The sequence below is a fragment of the Cylas formicarius genome, unplaced genomic scaffold (genome assembly GCF_029955315.1).
Source record: "Cylas formicarius isolate icCylForm1 unplaced genomic scaffold, icCylForm1.1 PGA_scaffold_7__23_contigs__length_41026272, whole genome shotgun sequence".
Lineage (NCBI taxonomy): Eukaryota > Metazoa > Arthropoda > Insecta > Coleoptera > Brentidae > Cylas > Cylas formicarius.
In genome coordinates, this window is record NW_026844352.1 from 12,404,106 (window position 1) to 12,424,153 (window position 20,048).

Sequence of the window (20,048 nt, forward strand, 5' to 3'; positions counted from 1 at the left end):
ATAAAATTTTTATAAGAACTTTCAGTCGATTTTGGACTTATCTGTTTAGTTCTCTTGTGGAAAATCTTAAAATGGTAGATTTATCTTTTATTGGGGATTTTTAAAGTTAAATGTTTTTTTTGTTACAGAGATCTGGCGATAGAGAGGGCAATTTTAACCACCGCAATGATGGAGACTTCCAGGGCGGTCCGAGACGTGGGCGTGGCGGTTACCGCGGAGGTCGCGACGGTGGTGGATTTAACCGGCAAGACGATATGGATCTCGGCGGTATGGACCAAAGGGGTGGCGGTCGCGGACCCGTCGATAAAATTCAAGAAAAACTTAACGCCCTTTCCGGGCCGACGTTCGATCTGCCTCCGATCGACATGAGCGAGAAGAAGTTTAACGGTCGAAACAGGCTATACGTCGGCAATATCGGGAACGAGGTTACCGAGGAAGATTTGATCGAACTGTTCAAGCCTTTTGGCGAAACCGCGGAGATTTTCGTCAACAAGGAAAAGAACTTCGGGTTCGTCAAGCTCGACTATCACATGAACGCGGAGAAAGCGAAAAATCAACTCGACGGTACGGTTTTGAAAGGGAGAAATTTGAAGATTCGATTCGCTCCCAACACCGCCACCATAAAAGTGAGGAATATCACGCCGATGGTCACAAATGAGCTCTTGCATTACGCGTTTAGTCCGTTTGGGGAAATAGAAAAGGCGATAGTTTGCGTCGACGAGCGAGGCAAGCCGACAGGCGAAGGCATCGTTCATTTTACAAGAAAATTCTCAGCCACACTCGCGGTTAGAAAATGCACCGAGGGATGTTTCTTCCTAACATCGTCTTTGCAACCGATCGTCGTCGAACCGTTTGAAGTTGTCGACGACCAGGATGGCTACTCAGACAAGAACATAAACAAGCGCAATCCCGACTTTATGAAAGAACGCGAACAAGGTCCGAGATTGGCCCACCCGAATAGCTTCGAGTTCGATTATGGTCAGCGCTGGAAGGCGCTGTTCGAACTCCATCGTCAAAAGGAAGAGGCGTTGAAGAAGGATCTGCAACTTGAGAAGGAAAAACTCGTCGCTCAGATGGAGTATTCCCGGTACGAGCACGAGACCGAGATGCTACGGAATCAGCTGCGGGCGCGAGAAATGGACAAGGAGAGGCAGAAAAGGGAATGGGAAATGAAGGAGCGTCAGGCGGAAGAGGAAAGGCAGAGGACGGAGGAGGCGATGAGGCGTTCCCAGGAGGAGATGGAAGCCAGGATGTTGGCCAGCCAGGAAGATATGAGACGAAGACAGCAAGAGAATAATTTGTTTATGCAGGCGCATAACTTGGATAGTCTTTTGGATCAGACTGAGCAGGCCTATGATACCCCTTCATATGCAGATGCTCCAGGTAAGACATTAAGTTGCGCAAATTTATTTTGTTTCTTTATTTTCCTTTATTTTCGAAAAAGATTTCTTTTTTAAGTTATGACAATATGATTAAAATTACTATCAATATTAGCAGGCAGAGCTTCATAGACTTTTATATCCTTGTAGCCCTTTTCAAACAAAGTGGGGAAATATTAGCTGGAATCTGCAGATGTTTTTAAAATGAATGTACATATTTTCATATAGGCTATAGTTACTTTGAAATAATGTTTATTTTTATTTTTTTTATGTTTTTAATTATTTTATTTTTTTTTTTAGCTGGAGGCGGTGTTGATGTGGTAAGTGTTTTCATGTTTAACGATTCTTTTTGGGTTGCGGTTATGGGTATATTTTTATATATTTATAATAAAATAATAAGGGCATTGTGAATATCGCTGCAGCTTAGTCAGGTTATTTTGGAATTGGAAATCAACTTATTTATTCCAGGATTATTTCTTGGCCAATATCTTTTGCCTTTGGTCATTTATCCGCAAGTCGAAGCCGGGACATATTTCTAGGTTTTTAATTGAAGAAGTAAAGTTAAAGAACGTCCTGTCTAAATAATATTGAAATTTGCAGCTTTAATCTTGATTTTTCTTTCAGAATATGCTTTGCTATGTATTTGGTGATTGATTCTATTGTTTTGGTCAATATTCGGATAAAGTACTGAATAATTTGTATATTAAACATTATCTGATGTTGTCATACTTGAGTTATTTTTGTAAAAAGGTTTTGAAAGATTGTGAAGAATTCGTTATTTTCGAGTACGCTAAGACGAGCTTCGTTTATTATTGTGGGGTGGGGCTATAAGAAATTAATTGTCAATTGACTGAAAAAAGTCGTGAACCCTATAACGCGTCTTACAATATTTATAACATGATTTCGATCGCAGTACTGTGTGTGAAATTATTTAACGCTGATTGAAGATCGAACTTTATATATTGCTTAGAAAATTTTATCCCTAAATTGGCAAAAACGTGGAATGTGCGGTTACCTCTATACTAGCAAAGCTAAACAATGAATTCTTCGGAATTAACCGCGAGGGATATGAGTTTTTTTGCGTACCTTTGTTTGTTATTGATCTGATATTATTCTTTGGCGCTTCCGTGATTTATGAGAGTAGTGTTAATATTAACGTATTGCTGCGTTGCAATTAAGAAGCGGCCTGAACTGAATTGCTCGGGAAGTTTGGTAAAAAGTCGATAATTTACAATCTGGTATTTGAAATATTCGAAATTTGGACTAAAATTGGCTTTCCTACCGTCGTTGAACCGTTTTACACCTGTGTAATTGTTGTCATTTAGCATTTATTTATTTTATTAATATTATATTTTGAAGCCAATAACACACACATGTGGTTTAGCAGTTGGTGGTGTATTTGTTTTTCGCTGAATTTCTACTATTGCGAGATTGGAATAATTATTTAATAACCATGGATATTTATACTAAATATTATTATTAGTTATCATTACCATTATTTAATTATTTAAAAACCAAATTTGAAAGTTCTTGTTGAAGTGTTACTAAATTTGGTATTTTTCCCCGTTTGAACTGATTAAACATACGAATAGAACTGAAATATTTCTTAAACGTTATTATAGTATTGGCCGCTTTTTTCTTTAGTATGTTGTCACGCCTTCAGATAGCCATTTTTCCTATGAAATATTGTGTAGTATTTCCTATTTCCAAATTTGAAAAAGTGATTATTTTTCTATAATTCAATATTCACGTTGGGAGATTTCTCTTGTTGTGGTGTCGTCTGCGTCGTCTTTAATTGAAGATTTTCATTTTGATATTGTTTCTCCAAATTCTTTTTATTTTACAATCGATCACTAGCAACTTGATAACCGAATTAATATATCTCTACAACCATAGCAAATTTCAGTTTGTTTGTTATTTCGCAATTTTTATTCATTCAAAACACCTGGTTTTTCTGCCGTCCGAAAAGGCAGTCTGATATGCATTACAGGTTGCCCACAATTAACTCTTGTTTTATTTCTCTATGGATTAGGTAATTAAATATTCCAGATTGATTTTTGTTTATTGTCTTATGATGTCGTTGATGAAATTGTCCGTGTTTTTTCTATGGTACATAAAAAGATTCAAAGCAATTACTTTTTTTGGCTGTGTAAATTCCACTATATTCTAATCTCATAATGTCAAGAAACCGATTCGTTATGAAAGTTTTTTCTTCATTTTTTTGAAATAAAAGGCCACAATCTGGAAAATTGTACTAGACTTGTTACATTTTTAAGCGAAGCACATTGCATATTTTATTTGGTTTGCCTCATTCGTCTTGTTTTAAGCGTTTCATAAAAATATAATATTTTCAACATTTAGAAGTTCATTTTTAGTTCACTGTGACTACAAACATTAGCAGGCGGAGAATAGATGTTTTCGGGCTAGTTTCACTATCCACTCACTATCAGCCAATCACTTAAGAACACGAAAACATAATTTATAGCCTCTAGTGACTATTCGCGATGAAAAAGATATAAGTAAGCCATGTGAGAATTCTAAATTATAAACGCACAATTTTACTAACAATAGTATTAGTATTAGTAGTAGTACAATCAAATGACTTGTTAAAATTTAAAAAATATGTGTGAGATCAGCAATATCTACAAATCACATAAAGCACAATACAGCGCAAATATACGACAATTAAACATACGGCCGGTATACTTGGTCGATACGCAGAGTTCTGAAAAATGGGGGGAGAAATCTCTGTAATGTTTCGCGGTTCGATTGAGATGAGCTTTCTTATTCTTTTATTGTTCTGTGCTTAGATCTGCAGCATACTATTCTTTGCTTTTTATTTAAAAATGTAATGGAAATTATGTTGGAAATTTTGTATCATACAGGACTAGTATAGTAATATAAAAAAATCTGGTGCATAGAACAGCACAAAATTATATTTTTCTTTATGTACAACAATTTGCGCCGTTCAACAGTCGTGTTCATTAGACGACGAAGCCCAAAAGTTTTGTTAATCATCAGATATATAATATCTAATTAGTTCTGTTTCATGTAAATGTGTTTTAGTCGTAATACGAATTTATGAATATCTAATATTAAGATATGTAACTAGAAAACGGATCATATTCTTAGCTTGCGGTGTGCCGATCATCCGGCATTTTAAATATTTAGAATTTGTACCATTATAAATTATTATATTCGGTTTATTTTTATCATTAACCGCGACGGGTATAATTATAATCAGATCAATAACAAACACTTCGAGGTATTTAATTATGACTAGCTTTAAAAATTGCTTAATTTGTATGGATTTCAAACAGTTTTTTCTAAGTTTTTATAACTAATTTATTTTTTGCTATTCTTAATATCAATCGATAAAGCTAGTCTATTGATTAACCGGGATGATTTAATTATTTTTTTTGTGATGTGGACCACATTTGTTGGCTATTAATGAATTTTTGATTTGTGAGGTCATTAACAAATATGACCTATTTATAAAAGGTTTACCGTCAAATAGCTGAGGTTCGTGCTGCACCTGACGCGATTAAATACACTAATGCCTCGCTTAACACGTTCTGAAAAACATACGGGTACTTTTTACAAATAAGAGATACTATTAGAAACGTTGTTCATTTTCTAAAATCTTGCTGCCTTCCAACCTCATATACCTTTTTTGGTATGCGAATAATGCCAAAACAAATAAGGCGAGAAACCAGGATCACGTTAAGTGGGGTATTACCGTATACTTACCAGTTTAAGTTCGGGTTTATGTTTTCGAGATTTGTCTCGTTTAACTGATGAGATTTTGATTTAGCTTGTTTATGAACACCAAATTAAACCAATTGCAATAAAATGTGGATTTGCCAATTGATTATTGATATAGGATCTTAAAATTAACAACTGTACTCCATTCGCAAACAAGACAGAGTAATAAAATGATATGAAACCCTGGCCCGAGTTGTAAAATATAACGATGGCCTATTTGCCAAATTTTATATTTTTGTAGCATTTACTATTATTCATTATTATTTAATTTTGAAAAATGTTTGAACGCGGTATTGGCATTATTATACCGTAGGCTTTGTTTAATCGCATTTATAGATAGATTTATAGCAAAAGGAAGGACAATATGGCTGCCATATTGAGCTCAATGCGCAAATGATAGGGCATATGAGAATATCAAGCTCCATAGGAACGAGAAGGTATTTTTGGCTGTCCCTAACCGTTTAAATTTGAATTCAACAATTATGTGGTGCCAATAGAAAAATAATGCACTGACCACGGCAACAAATCGATATTTTCCGGGTTTCAAGAAGTGTCTACGCCTGTCTTATTATTTCTTTCACCCTGCAAAAAAAATCGAAAGAAAATTGTTACTCCCGTTTATATGATTTAAAAATATTTATACCAATATCGAAATAGAGAAAATCGCGCGTTTTTTGCTGACCTGGTATACCAACATTTTATTATCAAAATAAACGGAAAAAATAAAGAAATTCGGGATATCCGTTTGTTGAGCTACATTGGATATATAAATTTAACATTGTCTTCAAATTTGAGCGAGGAATTTGAAATAATTGACAGCCAAAAATTGTATATATTTCTGGATTGTTTTGTATTGCTATAAATAATTAATTAGTCTCATGGTTTGGCATATTGTCAGTACCTTTTTTATTTGGTCTGGAGTATTTATTACTATCTCTCCAAATGAACAGAGCGTGGTATGAAGTAGGTTCTCATTTTTTTAAACCATTTGTTTGATTCAATGATGAAGCGTTCAATTTGGTGTGGATAAGCAAATTAACTCTGGTTAATTTCGACATGTAGGTCTATTTCCGGATTGGGCCAGTATTCTTAATTTTAAGGAATACGGATGTTGTGAGCAAAAAAATGGGGGGGGGGCGTGTTTTTCTAAAATTTTAAAATGCTGTATTTAAAAAAAAATCTATTAAAAAAACAGGGAAATTTTTACTCCACAGGGAGGAATCTATTCTGTGGGTCATAAATCATAGAAATTGGGGAAAAGGCAAGATATACGTGTTTTTCTTTCGTCTTTTGTGGTTATTCACGATATTTTTGCTATAAAGTTAATATTTAGCCAACTGGCATGACATTATCATTGCCGACTATGGAAAGGCTTTGGGTGAGATTGAGATTGGAGGAGGTCATTTTTTCAAACGGTTCCCTTTTAAGTTTCTAAGAGAAAAGATATTTCGACTAACAACACCAATCTATTGTTCCACAATTTGTGGGTGTGACCACTAATATTTGAAGCTTTTTTATGGTAGAGTTGATGGTATATTGGATAGTTGTAGTTATTGAACCACTATTCTCCGTTCCATTAAAAATAACAGGTTAACCCGACGTTCATTGGGTTCATGGTCGTTGAAAAATTTGGCAACATGATTCCTTTCTCCCTGTTTAAATTCTGTTGTCCGATTTTGGTTTGCAGAGAAATGTTTAGGGAACAGAAATCTTAAAACCTTCCTGGGGAGTAAAATTTTTCCCTTTTTCAAGAATAGGCCACTCAGCGCCCTTTTTATTAGCTCAGGAGATGCAAAAATAAATGCCCGTTTCGGTTAGTGGATCGCAATTAATGCAGAACAAGGAAATACGCGAAAATGGTATATTAAGAAACGCTTGTGAAAGTTCGACCGAATAATGTCTGTAACATGGTCTTGTATTATTATGCTAGGATCCGAAACAATTCATGAGCTCATACGAGCGACACAACCGTTATGAGGGACACGAGAATGTCGGGTCACGTGGTTCGAACGTTGGAGGTAGAGGTCACTGGGTGTCCGATCGTCGTGACGATTTTCAGAACAAAAGGCGCAGATTTTGAAATACCGAGGAGCCGCCGCCCGTTTGAAATATCTGTCGCCGTGTGTAGTTTCGGGCGTTTGCGTGCAACTATCCCATTCGCCTTTTTATTTTAGTTTTAAATTCTTGAAATTAAATACTTAACCGATAAATTTCATTTTTGTCTTGTAAGTATATCATCACGTAAAGTTCGTCTCGAATGCTCTTCTCCGTTTTATCCAGGTTGTGGATATTTTGCACTACAAACTTTATTCTCCACAATAAAATACGATAAAGATTATCCAGCACCCGAAAAAACGAATTTTTTATTACTGGACTTGAGCAGTTCTCGGTTTGATGAAATTTTTTCTAGCGTTTGAGACAATTTTATTTAATGTAGGAAGTATTGATAATTGTACCGTTGTAGTAGTTAGAGGTTATGCCCTAATCATCAGTGTGTTTCGTGTCCTGATTTTACAAGTTGTTTTGTCATTTAATTGATACACAAATTAATATAAAGTAGCAATGTCTGATTTAGCTTGAAAATAAAATAGCGGCCACAGTATTGGATGCATATGATTTTATTACCTATATACTGACGGAGATTCCTCTAAGCAACCCTAAGAATCTGATTTTTATCTGCTGTTTTCTTTGTAAGTTCAAAAATCTTGCTGAACAAGTGACTTAATTATATTTATAAAACGTTCACTTCTTTGAGCTGACTGTTTTTCTGAGGGCTTTAAGTATTAATTTCATACCATTTTTCTATCTGTTCCAAGAGCATATTTGTTGCTAGGTGGTTTCCTAATGTTTTGATTAATTTAAATTTCGTCTTGCAAACGATTTCCGTTTCTGCTTAGATAGCTACTGAATTTTTTAATGTGTTATGCAACTTCGTGCTACTGGAATTGTTGAAGTTATGTCATTTGGTTTTTCTGTTAGTTTCGAAGCCGTTGAGTTGTGAGGAGCTCATAAACAGTTTGACTGTTCTCCGTATAAGGAAGTTTTTAATAGAGCAAGAGGGACTTCCCGTTGCCTGTTGTTGCAGAACCAAAAGTATACTGGGTTGCCAATTGAGGAGAGTAGTGATTTTAGTTTGTTTAGTTAATCTCGATGCGATTTGTCTACAATTTAAGAAATTAATTTTTATTTTAAATAAAGCAAGAGTTATGAAGAACTTCAACGAAATAGGACTAATTTCTTCAAGAGTCGTAAAATTTACAGAATGCGGTTATTTGTACTTTTAGAAGAAATTTTGAAAATTGTAATTTATTAAAAATATAGAAAGTTTTACTTGGGTAAAGTTCAGTCAGAGCATTTGTGTGGTGCATCATAGCATAACATCTTTATTTAGTTCATGACTTAATGTCAAAATGCGCCAAACTTTGGTGAAAAAAAGCAGGACTTGTGGATTGTTTCACTCTGGAAAAAAATGCGGCGAAACCGCTTTTACCCTTAAACGCAAGTATTTACTGTCCATACTGGAAATCATTTTATTTTTATGAACGACCAATTTAAGTTTCTGAAAATTATTAATGAGTTAGGTACTGATGTGTTATTGTAGCGTGTTGCTGATGCATTCGATATGTCTGTAAGATCGGTTTCTTAACTTGTTTCTGGAGGCATCAAAACCGTTCATGAACATAAAGTTGTTCAAGAACATGTCGCAGTAGAATCGTTATGCCAAAAATTTTCCCAAAATCGAGGGTACTGATGTTTCAAATGGTTTATTGATTCATGCATTAAAAAAGTTGAAATTTTGTTGGAAAAAATGCAGCATTTCCAGCAGGATATATGTGATGGAACCAACCATACATTGCTCATAAACGACTCACATTTTTGAGAGAAGACCTGAAATATCAGGATGAGGCCTTTTCATTCAATTCAGTATTTTTTAGCGAAAAGTAGAATTTTTCTAATCTATGAACAGAGGTAAAAGTTTTAGTTTTGTACCTACGGACACTCTCATTTGGTCAATAGTAATGGTGAGCGATGCATCGAATATTTTCACAGTTCTCGATTTGCATGAATCAGTTTTTATTACCCTTCTTTGCTCTTTGCGTTGTGGATTTTCGTTTGTGTTGTTGAAGAAGAGGGAGTTTATCAAAAATAAACCTACCTAATGGATATTTGTTTTCTCTGATATATTTGAAGCGTTTTATTTTGTCCGTCGTGTCCGTACGTCTCAATAAGTCACTAAACCAAGTTGCCATAATCTCATTATAACAAAGTCGTACGTAAGTACATGGCCTTTCTTGCGAATGACGGTTTTATGACCATGTTTCTAGTAGGTTCTATAACACGATGACTATCGTCCCCGTTGTAAAACCCATACAAAATAGAAATTAAATTTTATTGTTAGAATTGCATATCCGAACGTACCTATTGTAAACTTATGAATTAATTAAAATCGGAACGCATCTAAAAATGGTAGCAATATAGTTAAGACCTACGGATCATTTTTGATTCCGTCACAATACGTGACGTAACTGCGTAACAATTCTGACTGGAGTATATTCGTTATTAATGCTTCGATATTTGTTTTATCTTTTTTTTTTTCTATTTAAAACTTTTAATGTAATTTAACAATTTTTTGTCAGGCGAAAAGGGATATGCATCAATTTTATTCGAGGAACTGCCTGGAAAAATGGCTGAAATAAATTTTTATTTGGAAAACAAAACTTTATATTTTCAGCAGAATCTCAAGGACATGCAGTGTGATATCAAGCCAAGAGCCAAGGAGTAGCCACAACAATGCATGTTATTTATTTTTGAGGGATGAGCACACCTCTCGTTAAAATTGAAAATATTTGATTGATTTGTTCAATATCAATTATCATGTCTATCTGCGAACCACCCCATGATAAATAATTTATTTAGCTCCGATCATTTTCTTCAACTTTTGAGGATTTTTCCATGATTTAGGTGTGATGAAGTCAAATATTTTGTTTTATCTTGGTCATCTGGCTAATATTTCTTCTTGTGGCTAGTAAAAATTACAAAGAATAAAAAAATCTCCAAAGTTAGGTGAGTATTACGCACATAAGATTTAAACATACGTGTGTGCAAGACTGAAAGGACGAAGCATGAAAGATTTTTTAATGTATGTTACTCAATTTGTATTATTTAAGTGAATATATAGTGTGATGATTATAAACTGTTTTGCATGCACCTATAAACTGTAAAAAGTAAGTGGCGCAAGATGAACTTATCAATTAACTGAATTAATATTTTTGAGAAAAATTAGGTCGCATTTATACTCTATGGACTGAGGATAGAAATTTAGTTCAAGTGAAGAATGCGAAAACCCAGTCTACGATTAGGGCGGATATAATCGCAATGATTAATAGACACCAGTAAGCATCGTCATAGTCGTATTGTATTATGTACATGCTCCAAAAGAGGTAATTCAATATACCAACAGTATAAACGCGGCCTAACATTAAATCATGTTTTCCGATTCGAGTTAGGATTCTCGAAAGATCTGGTAATTCGGTATTCGTAGTTATAGTTTTTTTTTGCTTTTACCAAATAATTATTTACACATGCAGATGAAGAATATGGTCTGCAGTTCGCCAACGCTGAAGAAGATCAACAATTTAATTGGTCGATGTTCTTAAGGTATTTCATTAGTATTTTAGTACAAACTAATTATTTTGGTATTTTTGGTTTATATACAGGTAGTCCCTAAATTAGACGTCAAAGTCGCATTTTTTCCGCTCTATAATAGTGACAAAGTGGCATACCGGAGTGTGATTTTTAGGTATTAACAACTCGACCCAATAAATTACTATGTTTTTTCCGGTTCCATAAACGCTGTCCATAATTTCGTTGTCGACTTTAGTGTTAAAAATTAAGAACTATTTTTTAGTTAAAAATATTGCGGTATATATTATATTCTAGACTTATTGGAATTGTAGAAAACCATCACGGATTGCTTTTACTTCAGATATTGTGAAATATTTTTCCTAATGAACGGTGACAAGTAATCTCGTTTGAATGATTTTATTATACAAAACAAAAATTTATTTTGAAAAATGAAGTCCGTGTCACTGTTATCAAGGCGCAAAAAAAATCTTGATCCAAGAATGAATTAATTCCGCGAGTGGCACTTGGGCGATGAATTCCTTGGGAAAAGAAAATAAGGGAATGTTTTTGTTACTTTAAGACTAAATTAAACTTAATTTAATAACTAACGGGTTTGTTTACTTTACGTTTATCTTAGTCTTGTCTTAGACAAAAATTGCATTTACACAATTATTCAATTCAGGTTAAATTTAAAATACTTGGCAATTTCAATCCATTATTCATAATAATTAATTTATGTATTGAAAAAAAAAAACTTAACTTTGCAGCAAAATCGCTCCTTTTTCAACTGAGCCTCACTTCCCGTCAACTACAGATTTGAAAACTCCCCAACAGAGACTGAAAGCTATCCAACCCTTTCCACAAAGGCTAATATCTTTTTGCGATTTAGTACCCTTTTGACCAGTATTTACATAATATTCACATGGAATCACAAAAAAAAAATCAAAAATAGTTAAGTTTAGCATCGATTAACTCTTTTTTTGAGGAGTTTTCAAAGTTACCGAAAAATGTATAGATGTACAAAGTTTTGTACTTGATTTTGTTATTTGTAAAACTTAAAAATGCTGTTTAAATTTTGAACATGAATAAGCCACCGGTTCTATCATCAAAATAAATAATTGCGATCAGTTACCCGAATTTCTTTTTGACTTTTTATAATTGTTTTTAGATTTGGTTGTCAATAATCGCCATTTAATCTGTTTCCTGAATCCTGTCCTCTTTTTCCTTGAAATCAATTCTACCCTTTAAATGAAAGATCATTGTTATCTACGAACTATTGTTAGCAAAGGAAAAAAAATGATACGTGACGTTGGTCCCTTCACAGGTGTTCAAATGTACTTTCAGGTTATCGGACATGGCCGTTATGGGAGACACTGTATAAAGGATGGTCGGAATTATGATGGAGCGCATTCACCAGATAAAAATAAGTAAAAATGTTCATGTAAACTGATGTGTAAAATGACACTTTCCGCAAGCTAGGTCGGCCCATAATTGGGTATTGAAGAGAGTAAGTAGAAAATAGTATATTATGCAATAAGTGTGGTAAACGGCACTTGAGTCACAAGTATTTAATAAACGAGTGACTTAAAAAGCTTACCGAACGTGCTGCATACTATACTTTTTCTACGTCCCTTAGTTTTTGGATACATTTTCGCAAACGTTGGAGGAAGTTCATCATCAGAATCAAAATCATCTTCTCCTGCATCTTTATAACAGTTTGCAATAGTGTTTTTGCTAACTTCCTTCCAAGCGCAGTGAATACAATTTACAGCATCCAATAAGCTCACTGAAAACGTTTGTCCATCACAAATTGCTTCTATAATCTTTATGAGCACACTTTAGGGAATGGATTTTGCGTTGATCCATGGGCTGCAGTTTTGAACTGGTATTGGCCGGGAATATTATCTACTAGAAGATTTTTTTTTCTTCAATTCTGTATCCCATTGGAGCAGCTCATCGGTTAATAAGTCAGATGTCATCCACGTTTTGCTGTTTGACCTGTGCTTGACTGGTAGGGTCTTGTTAAAACATCTTGGGTTTACTGCTTTGCCGATAACAAACAGCTTTCTCTTTTCCGTCCCAGACATGTTTTGCAGTAACCAGAATTGTTATTCGAACCTTGGACAATTTACCACCTGCACATCTTTCTCCTTGGAATTCTGTCTTATTAGGGGTTAGTTTGCAGAAAAGGACGGTCTCATCGGCGTTAAAAAGATTGTGCGGTGCCATAAATTTTGCAAAGATCATGTATTTCAAAAAGTGTTCATTATACCGAGTGTTTGCAATAAACTGGTTTGCTATATACGAACTCCACTGTATTTTCTTAGCAATATTTCTACTCTCTGTATCTCCAAAATGAAGCGTTATCCATGATATCATAGGTAACCAACAACCATAATGAAGCATTTTAGGATATGTTTATACGATTTTTTTACGTTTACTTTATTTTTATTTATTGAATACGGTGTTAAAATGTCTCTATTAGATATAATTTGGACCACCATGAACATACAAGAATGAACTCGAACCAAAAACATTTATTCTGACTTCATTCATATAAGTTTATTCTTAGATTTAACATGATTTAATTCAGTATCGTATTTGTGTTCTTGTTTTGAGAATAGCATTTTATTATATATTATTAGATTTAGTGAAGAATTGCCATATATGTCAATTACTGACGCATGTGAAACGTGCACATCTCTCTATAATTAGTCGTGGGAAAAAGTCTTGCAATTTGAAAGAAAACCATATCGAACTCGTCGACATAGCTCGAAAACAAACGACAAGGCCGAGAAAAAAAAATGTCTTTTATAACTAATATGTATAATTACTTTCACATATGTTGACGATTTTGTGATGTAATTTCAAATCATTGTGTCCTACCTTTTCCTTTTCTTTTGATGACGCATGGGTTTTGAGGCGACGTCATTGTAGTCCTTATTTATAGTGTTCCTTAATCTTTCTTGCTGTATTAATACGAATTGATTACGACGTTTAATTCACATCTTCCCACATTCAACAAAAAGTCGGTAGGGACGATCGATGTGATTATGACTGCACTATGATTGGATATTGAAATGGATTAAACGGGCATGGCGGTCAACACGAATAAGCCGAATTTCTTATCATCCAGCAGAAATAATCGCCGCCCCGATACATGAAGAAGAGCTGCTATGAACTTTGGAGGCAGCTAGAAGATTTCAGCTGCAACATCCAAACATGTAGGAGGGTTTTACATTCCTAGGAGAGATTCCTTTGAGCGGTGAAATAAGCACATCTATTATTAAAATCTAATTTTTTTCTTTGTACTTGCCTTCATTTAACTTAACCGCGAGAAAAAACATGTTCTGCAGGTATTCAACGAAAACGTGTTTGGTAATTACAAACTAATATTGTTCGTTTCAAAATACTTAACTTTATAGTAGTATTTATTCTTTTTGTTTGGGATTGCCATGTGAGAACTACCGAGTAGCGAGAGCATTTTACTGATCACTGCGCACTTATCTATCTGTACCGGGTGATATAAGTGAGAAAAGTTTAACTCTAAAACGGTAGACGAAATATGAATTTTATTATACTAATATGTCGTCGAATGGTTGCACTTTTGGTTTGAACTGGAATAACTTTAATTTAGCATACTTTACGCATTATACGTTTTGGTTAGTTGATTTAAACGCTGAAATTATACCTGACTTAATTTACCAAAAATTAACATACATTGCCTATTTTGAGTAGTTTTCTCTCGTTTTTTTTTTTGTTTGTATAGTTTTCTAAAAATATCAAGTAGTATTTCCTCATTTGAGTATGATTATGCAATGTGTTTTGGGATGTTATTTTAAGTGCAAATGCAAAAATCTTAATTCACTGTCTACTACAAAACATAGAAATGTATCGTTTACCAAGATTTTTGCTTTTCTGGAACCGGGGGCAATCGACAAAGTTTGAACTATCGTCCCTGGGGGTATTAAGGCCCACAAAATTAATGCAAGAAATATTTAATTAAATAAACATCGTGCTGGTATTTTTATTTAAAACAGTTCCCTTGTAAAAAACACAGAAAAATAAAACGTTACAAAATATGAAACAGTTTTTCTTTAAAAAATTAAAAATTAAATTATTTCTGTAATGGAAAATAAGCAAATAAACTACTCATCAACTCCAGACATGTAACAGGCGCCCGATCATCTTCAGATAGCCCATACAATCGTCATGCATCCAAGAGATACAGTTTCTACATTGTCTCGTATTTGCTACTCTGTTTTCACAGCAGATAAGGCAAGACCAGTCCTCATCTTGAACGACATTTGCCGAGCTGCTACTACGTAAAGGCACAGGGAATCTTTTTTAACTTCCCTGGAGGCTTTAGACTTTAAATTTCCTGCTGGCTGACAGCTTAGGGTAGCAAAAGGTAAGTCATCGATCATATTGGAATCTTCCGAACTTTCCAAATTACGGTCTGCATCAGGATCTTCTGGACGAATGGGCTTGGTTTTCATTTCAACTTGCTTTCATTGTTTGGAAGACCAACTGGGCCCAGGAAGATGATCTGATTTGAATGCCTTTTTTAGACGTTTCTCATTTGAAATCTAAAAAAATATATTTCTTTCTGTTCATTTGTTTCCGGTTGTTTGCGACCGGTGTTATATCGGGATAGAAACTGTTTTCTTTCGAAGGAGTAACCTGAGTTAAAACAGCAATAGGAACATTATTATCTGAGTTAAAAACGTCAGGTTCATGTTGAATTCCTTTTTGCTGTGTGGGAAGACTTGGCCCATATGCATGGTCAGGAATTACACTTTTATCAAATGGGTAAATCCCTGTCGCTCTCAATTCATTTGTAATATTATCGATGTTAAGACATCTCCCCCAAACAGGCGTAAAAACTTCAGAACATCTTTTTTTGTTCATTTTCCTATCTGGGAATGTGTCGCAATAGCGCAACAACTCTTCATCCGAAAAATGTCCGAAAGAACAGATCACGCTTTTGTCGAGGTGTTGATGTTCATCTGTGGTATTTGAAGGAAGGCATAATTAGTGAATTTCCAGTTGGTCGATAAAATCAACAATTGAAACGTTGAGATGTGGCGCAGCACTGTCAAATATTAAGAGAACTGGCGGCTGAATTAACTTGAAAAAATTACTAAAATAATTAATAAACAAGGTAGTGGTCATGCTACCTTTTTGGGAGACATTTTCACTTGGTAATTCGTAATTCGTCACTAAAATTTGATTTCAGCGTCTGCCCTTTAAACAATATCATGGGTTGCGTTTGAGCAGATAACAATCTTACAATTTTCAGCATGTTCTGGAGCAACCGGATGGATTCGCTTGTTCCCTGTTTTGCCAATGACTATCTGTTGATAATGCAGGGTTAGTCTGCATCCATGTTATCGGTTGATGTTTGAAGCTATGGTTTTCGAAAACATTCTCAGGTTTTTCAAAATAGTCCTTAACAATGAAGGGATTAAGCTTTGCCGCCCTTGCAGGATTCATTGACTGGGGCCTTCTGTTGAGACAAGGAAGGATATCGCTTCATAACTGCTTTCACTTAAAGCATTGTTTTTTCCCATTGTCGAAACGGCTTGGTTTTCAACATACTTGAATATGCTTCGCCGTAGCGCCTTTGGTGTCAAGGGCAATCCTATGTCAGAATATTTAATGATTTTCCGAACTAAATCAGTTCACATCAGGTCACATTGCTATGTTAAATAAGGAAATAAGATTTACTGGCCTAGTAATTGCATTAATGTGTAAACTAAAACTTGATTTTGCTATCATTATTATCTGACTTGTTTTTTGAAAAAACGCTAATGTTCAACCATAAATTTTTATAGATTCGACCGGACACATGGCAAAACTTTGAATACTATCAGTCGAAAACTGTCAACCTTAATTTGGGTAACAGATCAACACATAGATGGGGATATAATACTTAGAAATTCTTTTTTATTGTTAATTGGGTGTACGGGTCTTATTACCTGCGCGGGTCTTATTACCCACAGGGACCTTAGAAATAATCGTTTGGCAAAAAAGTAAAAACTTCTATCCGTGATTTTTGGCTGACTCTCGTGACTTTACTATATAATAATTATTGTTATTATTAACTTTTATTTAAGTAAAGAATCGTTTAGTTTTAATATTCCAACTCGGAATTTAATGTCATATATCCTTACATTCTCATAACATGATATGAATATTTTCCAATAGAAATTTGATCACTATTAATTGGCTTTTTTTTTAGTTAGAAGTTATCTCTTTTGTTTCAGTTATTTTTTTAAAGGTTGAATTTATGATTAATTGGAAATTAAAGGTCAAATAAAAACTGCATTTCATCACCGCAACTCGTTCTCTTCTACGCAACGTTCAGTATTAATATTTTAAAGGGTAGGTAGGTATGAGAGTTATGTCGATTGAACGGAGACACTCTAAGGATTTTTACTGAGAGATTCTCCTATATCGGTTGAATCGATAATTGAAACCGTCGTACACGCCTATCCTGTAACGATTAATTGATTTGGAATACTCTATTTCTCTCATGTGCTATCCTTGAAACCTACACGCTAAGTTTCGGTAAGGTATATATAGAACTCATAAGAGTACCAGCCCAACTTGTTAGCTTGTTAAATAAATAGAGTACACATTAAAAAGTGATCAACGTTAACTGAACACGAAATGCCCAGAATCACGAAAACATTTCTAAAGAAACCTGATATATCGAAACAAATTGTTGTAATGATTTATACAATAATTGTAACTTATCCATTCAGCGGTGATTTCTGCTGAAAATAATTTGTATATACTTAACCAGTACTGCGCAGATCATATGAGATATGAGAATTAAACTGTAGGCGAAAACAACTCTTTATGGAGCACCATTAAAATTATTGGAACTTGAGTCTAGCGTTTTAGATTTAATCCCCCGAATAAATGAACAAATTGAAGGTTAAAGAGAAGAAACTTCTCGGCGGAGTTCCCACTGGTTCGGAAAATTTGAAAAATAAATTTAAGGTTGGCCTGGAATATCTGTAGGTTGAGTAAACACTATGAAATACTCGGCGTGGGTTCTCACCATCCTGAAAAAGTCAAGACATTCCTAAAACGTCTGCGAGTTATCTAATTCAGTGTTTTAATGATTTCGAAGAAACGTTACAAATTACTAAGTTGGATGTATAGAATAAAAGTACTTTTTAAACTACCACAAATAAGGTTTTCATTTCGTCATAGTGAATAGTTTGAGAATAAGAGTTCGGCAGAATCAAATATATATTTGTTTAGTTAATTAATTTCATAAAAATAATTTTTAAATAAATAAAACATCCGTGTAATTTGTCTCAACACACTTAAATTTTTCAAAACTTACAAACAAAAATGTATTCTTCGCGTGAGATTTGATGACAGTTATTCATTGAACATTGGCATTATTTATTTTAACCTGAATTTTTCCAACACTGATGAATTTGTGGAAATAATAATAATTGTAAGAATTGAAGTTGGCAATATTTAAATTTGCTATAATGTATTTTTTCTAATTTCGCAGGGTTTGTCTTTAAGAGGACGATCTTGTATCCTTGGTTGGTCTCCGACTGTCACTGTTTCCAGTTAATAGGTAAGAAGTCATAAAAATCGACTCATTGATTAAGGACCAATATTATCTCAAACCTGCAGTTTCAGGTAGATCTGGTTACTGCTAATCACAACATGCGCTATTTTTAGCAATACGGATATTTGGGTGGAAGTATGACAACAAAGTGGTAAACAAATTCTCAGGGAGTAAGTTGATTCGACATCAAATCGCACAAAACCCTAAAAGAAAATATCTGCTCATTAATGTACATTGGATGCCCGATGGACTGTGAGTTGGATACACTTTCAGACGTCTTTTGTACTGAGCTATATCGGGGTATGTTGTATGGATCACTTTTCGACGTATAATGGACATTATGGGCGGCCAATGATTTTTTATTGAATTATTAATAGATATTGATTATTGAATTTTTAATAGATAGTCCTAAAATTATCCCTTCCAGTAAACTCGATGAACATATATTATTGGCCACTAGATATTCTATGTATGTATTACTGAAAGTTATTTATACAAAATAACCATTAAAATGGTCTAAATTTACTAAATATGGAACAAAGGCATTCATTTTGTACTCTTATGTTTTAACTGCATACATTGTCGGTTCCTTTGGCTCTTTTAAACAGTAAATGTTCTATCATATATATATATATACAGGGTTTTTCACTTAAAACTCCGCACGCCAATAAGTCCAAAACGAAAAGAAATATTTAATTTATGTAAAAAGTAGTCAAAGTGTGGGGTCAAGTAGATATTTCCTAAAGTTTAAAAAATTCGACGCCTGCAAAGAGCTGGGCGTCGCGACGCGTCGAAAAATTATTCGATTGCAGAGACTTTGGAAATACGCGCATACAAAAGTACATATTATTTAAAAACTTTTTTGTATTATTTACTCAAACTTATTTACTTTACCCGTTTCTAAGTTATACCGATTCAAAGTAAATATTTCTTGATTAATAAAAAATGTGATTAACGCTTATTTTTACAAGTATGCCATCAATGTTAGTTACTATGGCAACCATTGTTATCGCAGTTGTTTTAAGTGCAATTACAAACGTAAGTTGTTATTGCTGTATCAAAAAATTGTCACATTTTGTCACAAGAAATATCCAAATTTGTTCGGTTAAAAAAAAACTAAGAATTATTATGTGAAAATGGTGCAATTTAGCAATGAGGAAAAAGTAGACATGTTACTGGTGTTTGGAGAATGCAGATGCAATTGTAGAGAAGCAAGCAAAAAGAGTTTACGCACGGCGTTATCCGCATAGAAGAGTCCCCGATGCAAAAACCTTTTCAAGTTTATGTAAAACTTAAGAGAATATGGCAGCTTCATAAAACCTAAAAGAGATAGGAACAGGACGGCTACAAATGATGAAAATACTGCTGCTGTAATTCAGCAGGTGGATAATAACCCCAAGATATCCCTATCAGAGATAAAAGAAAATACCGGTGTTACCATAAGTTCTTCGTGGAGAATTCTACATAGAAACTCTTTTCACCCGTACAAAAGTAAACTAGTTCATAAACTAGAACCAGGCTATTATGCTAGAAGAATGTATTTCTTAGCGACATTGTCCGATTTGTATAGCCAAGATGCAAATTTTCTCTCGAAAATTTTATTTAGCGACGAAAGTCGATTTCAAAATAATGGAATCGTTAATAGACACAACTGTCGTTTTTGGTCCGAAAACCAT

General features: G+C 34.2%; 1 protein-coding gene across 1 annotated transcript in view; it reads left to right on the forward strand.

Annotated features, from left to right (window-relative positions):
- The window catches only part of LOC132704484 (hypoxia up-regulated protein 1), a 30,682-nt gene extending 12,380 nt beyond the window's left edge, over positions 1 to 18,302 (forward strand). Inside the window, exons 8-10 of the mRNA XM_060674497.1 lie at positions 129 to 1,383; positions 1,680 to 1,699; positions 7,075 to 18,302. Of these exons, the coding sequence (XP_060530480.1) occupies positions 129 to 1,383; positions 1,680 to 1,699; positions 7,075 to 7,224 (1,425 nt within the window). The 3' untranslated portion in view covers positions 7,225 to 18,302. The remainder of the gene's footprint in view (positions 1 to 128; positions 1,384 to 1,679; positions 1,700 to 7,074) is intronic.
- The last annotated feature ends 1,746 nt before the right edge of the window (positions 18,303 to 20,048 follow it).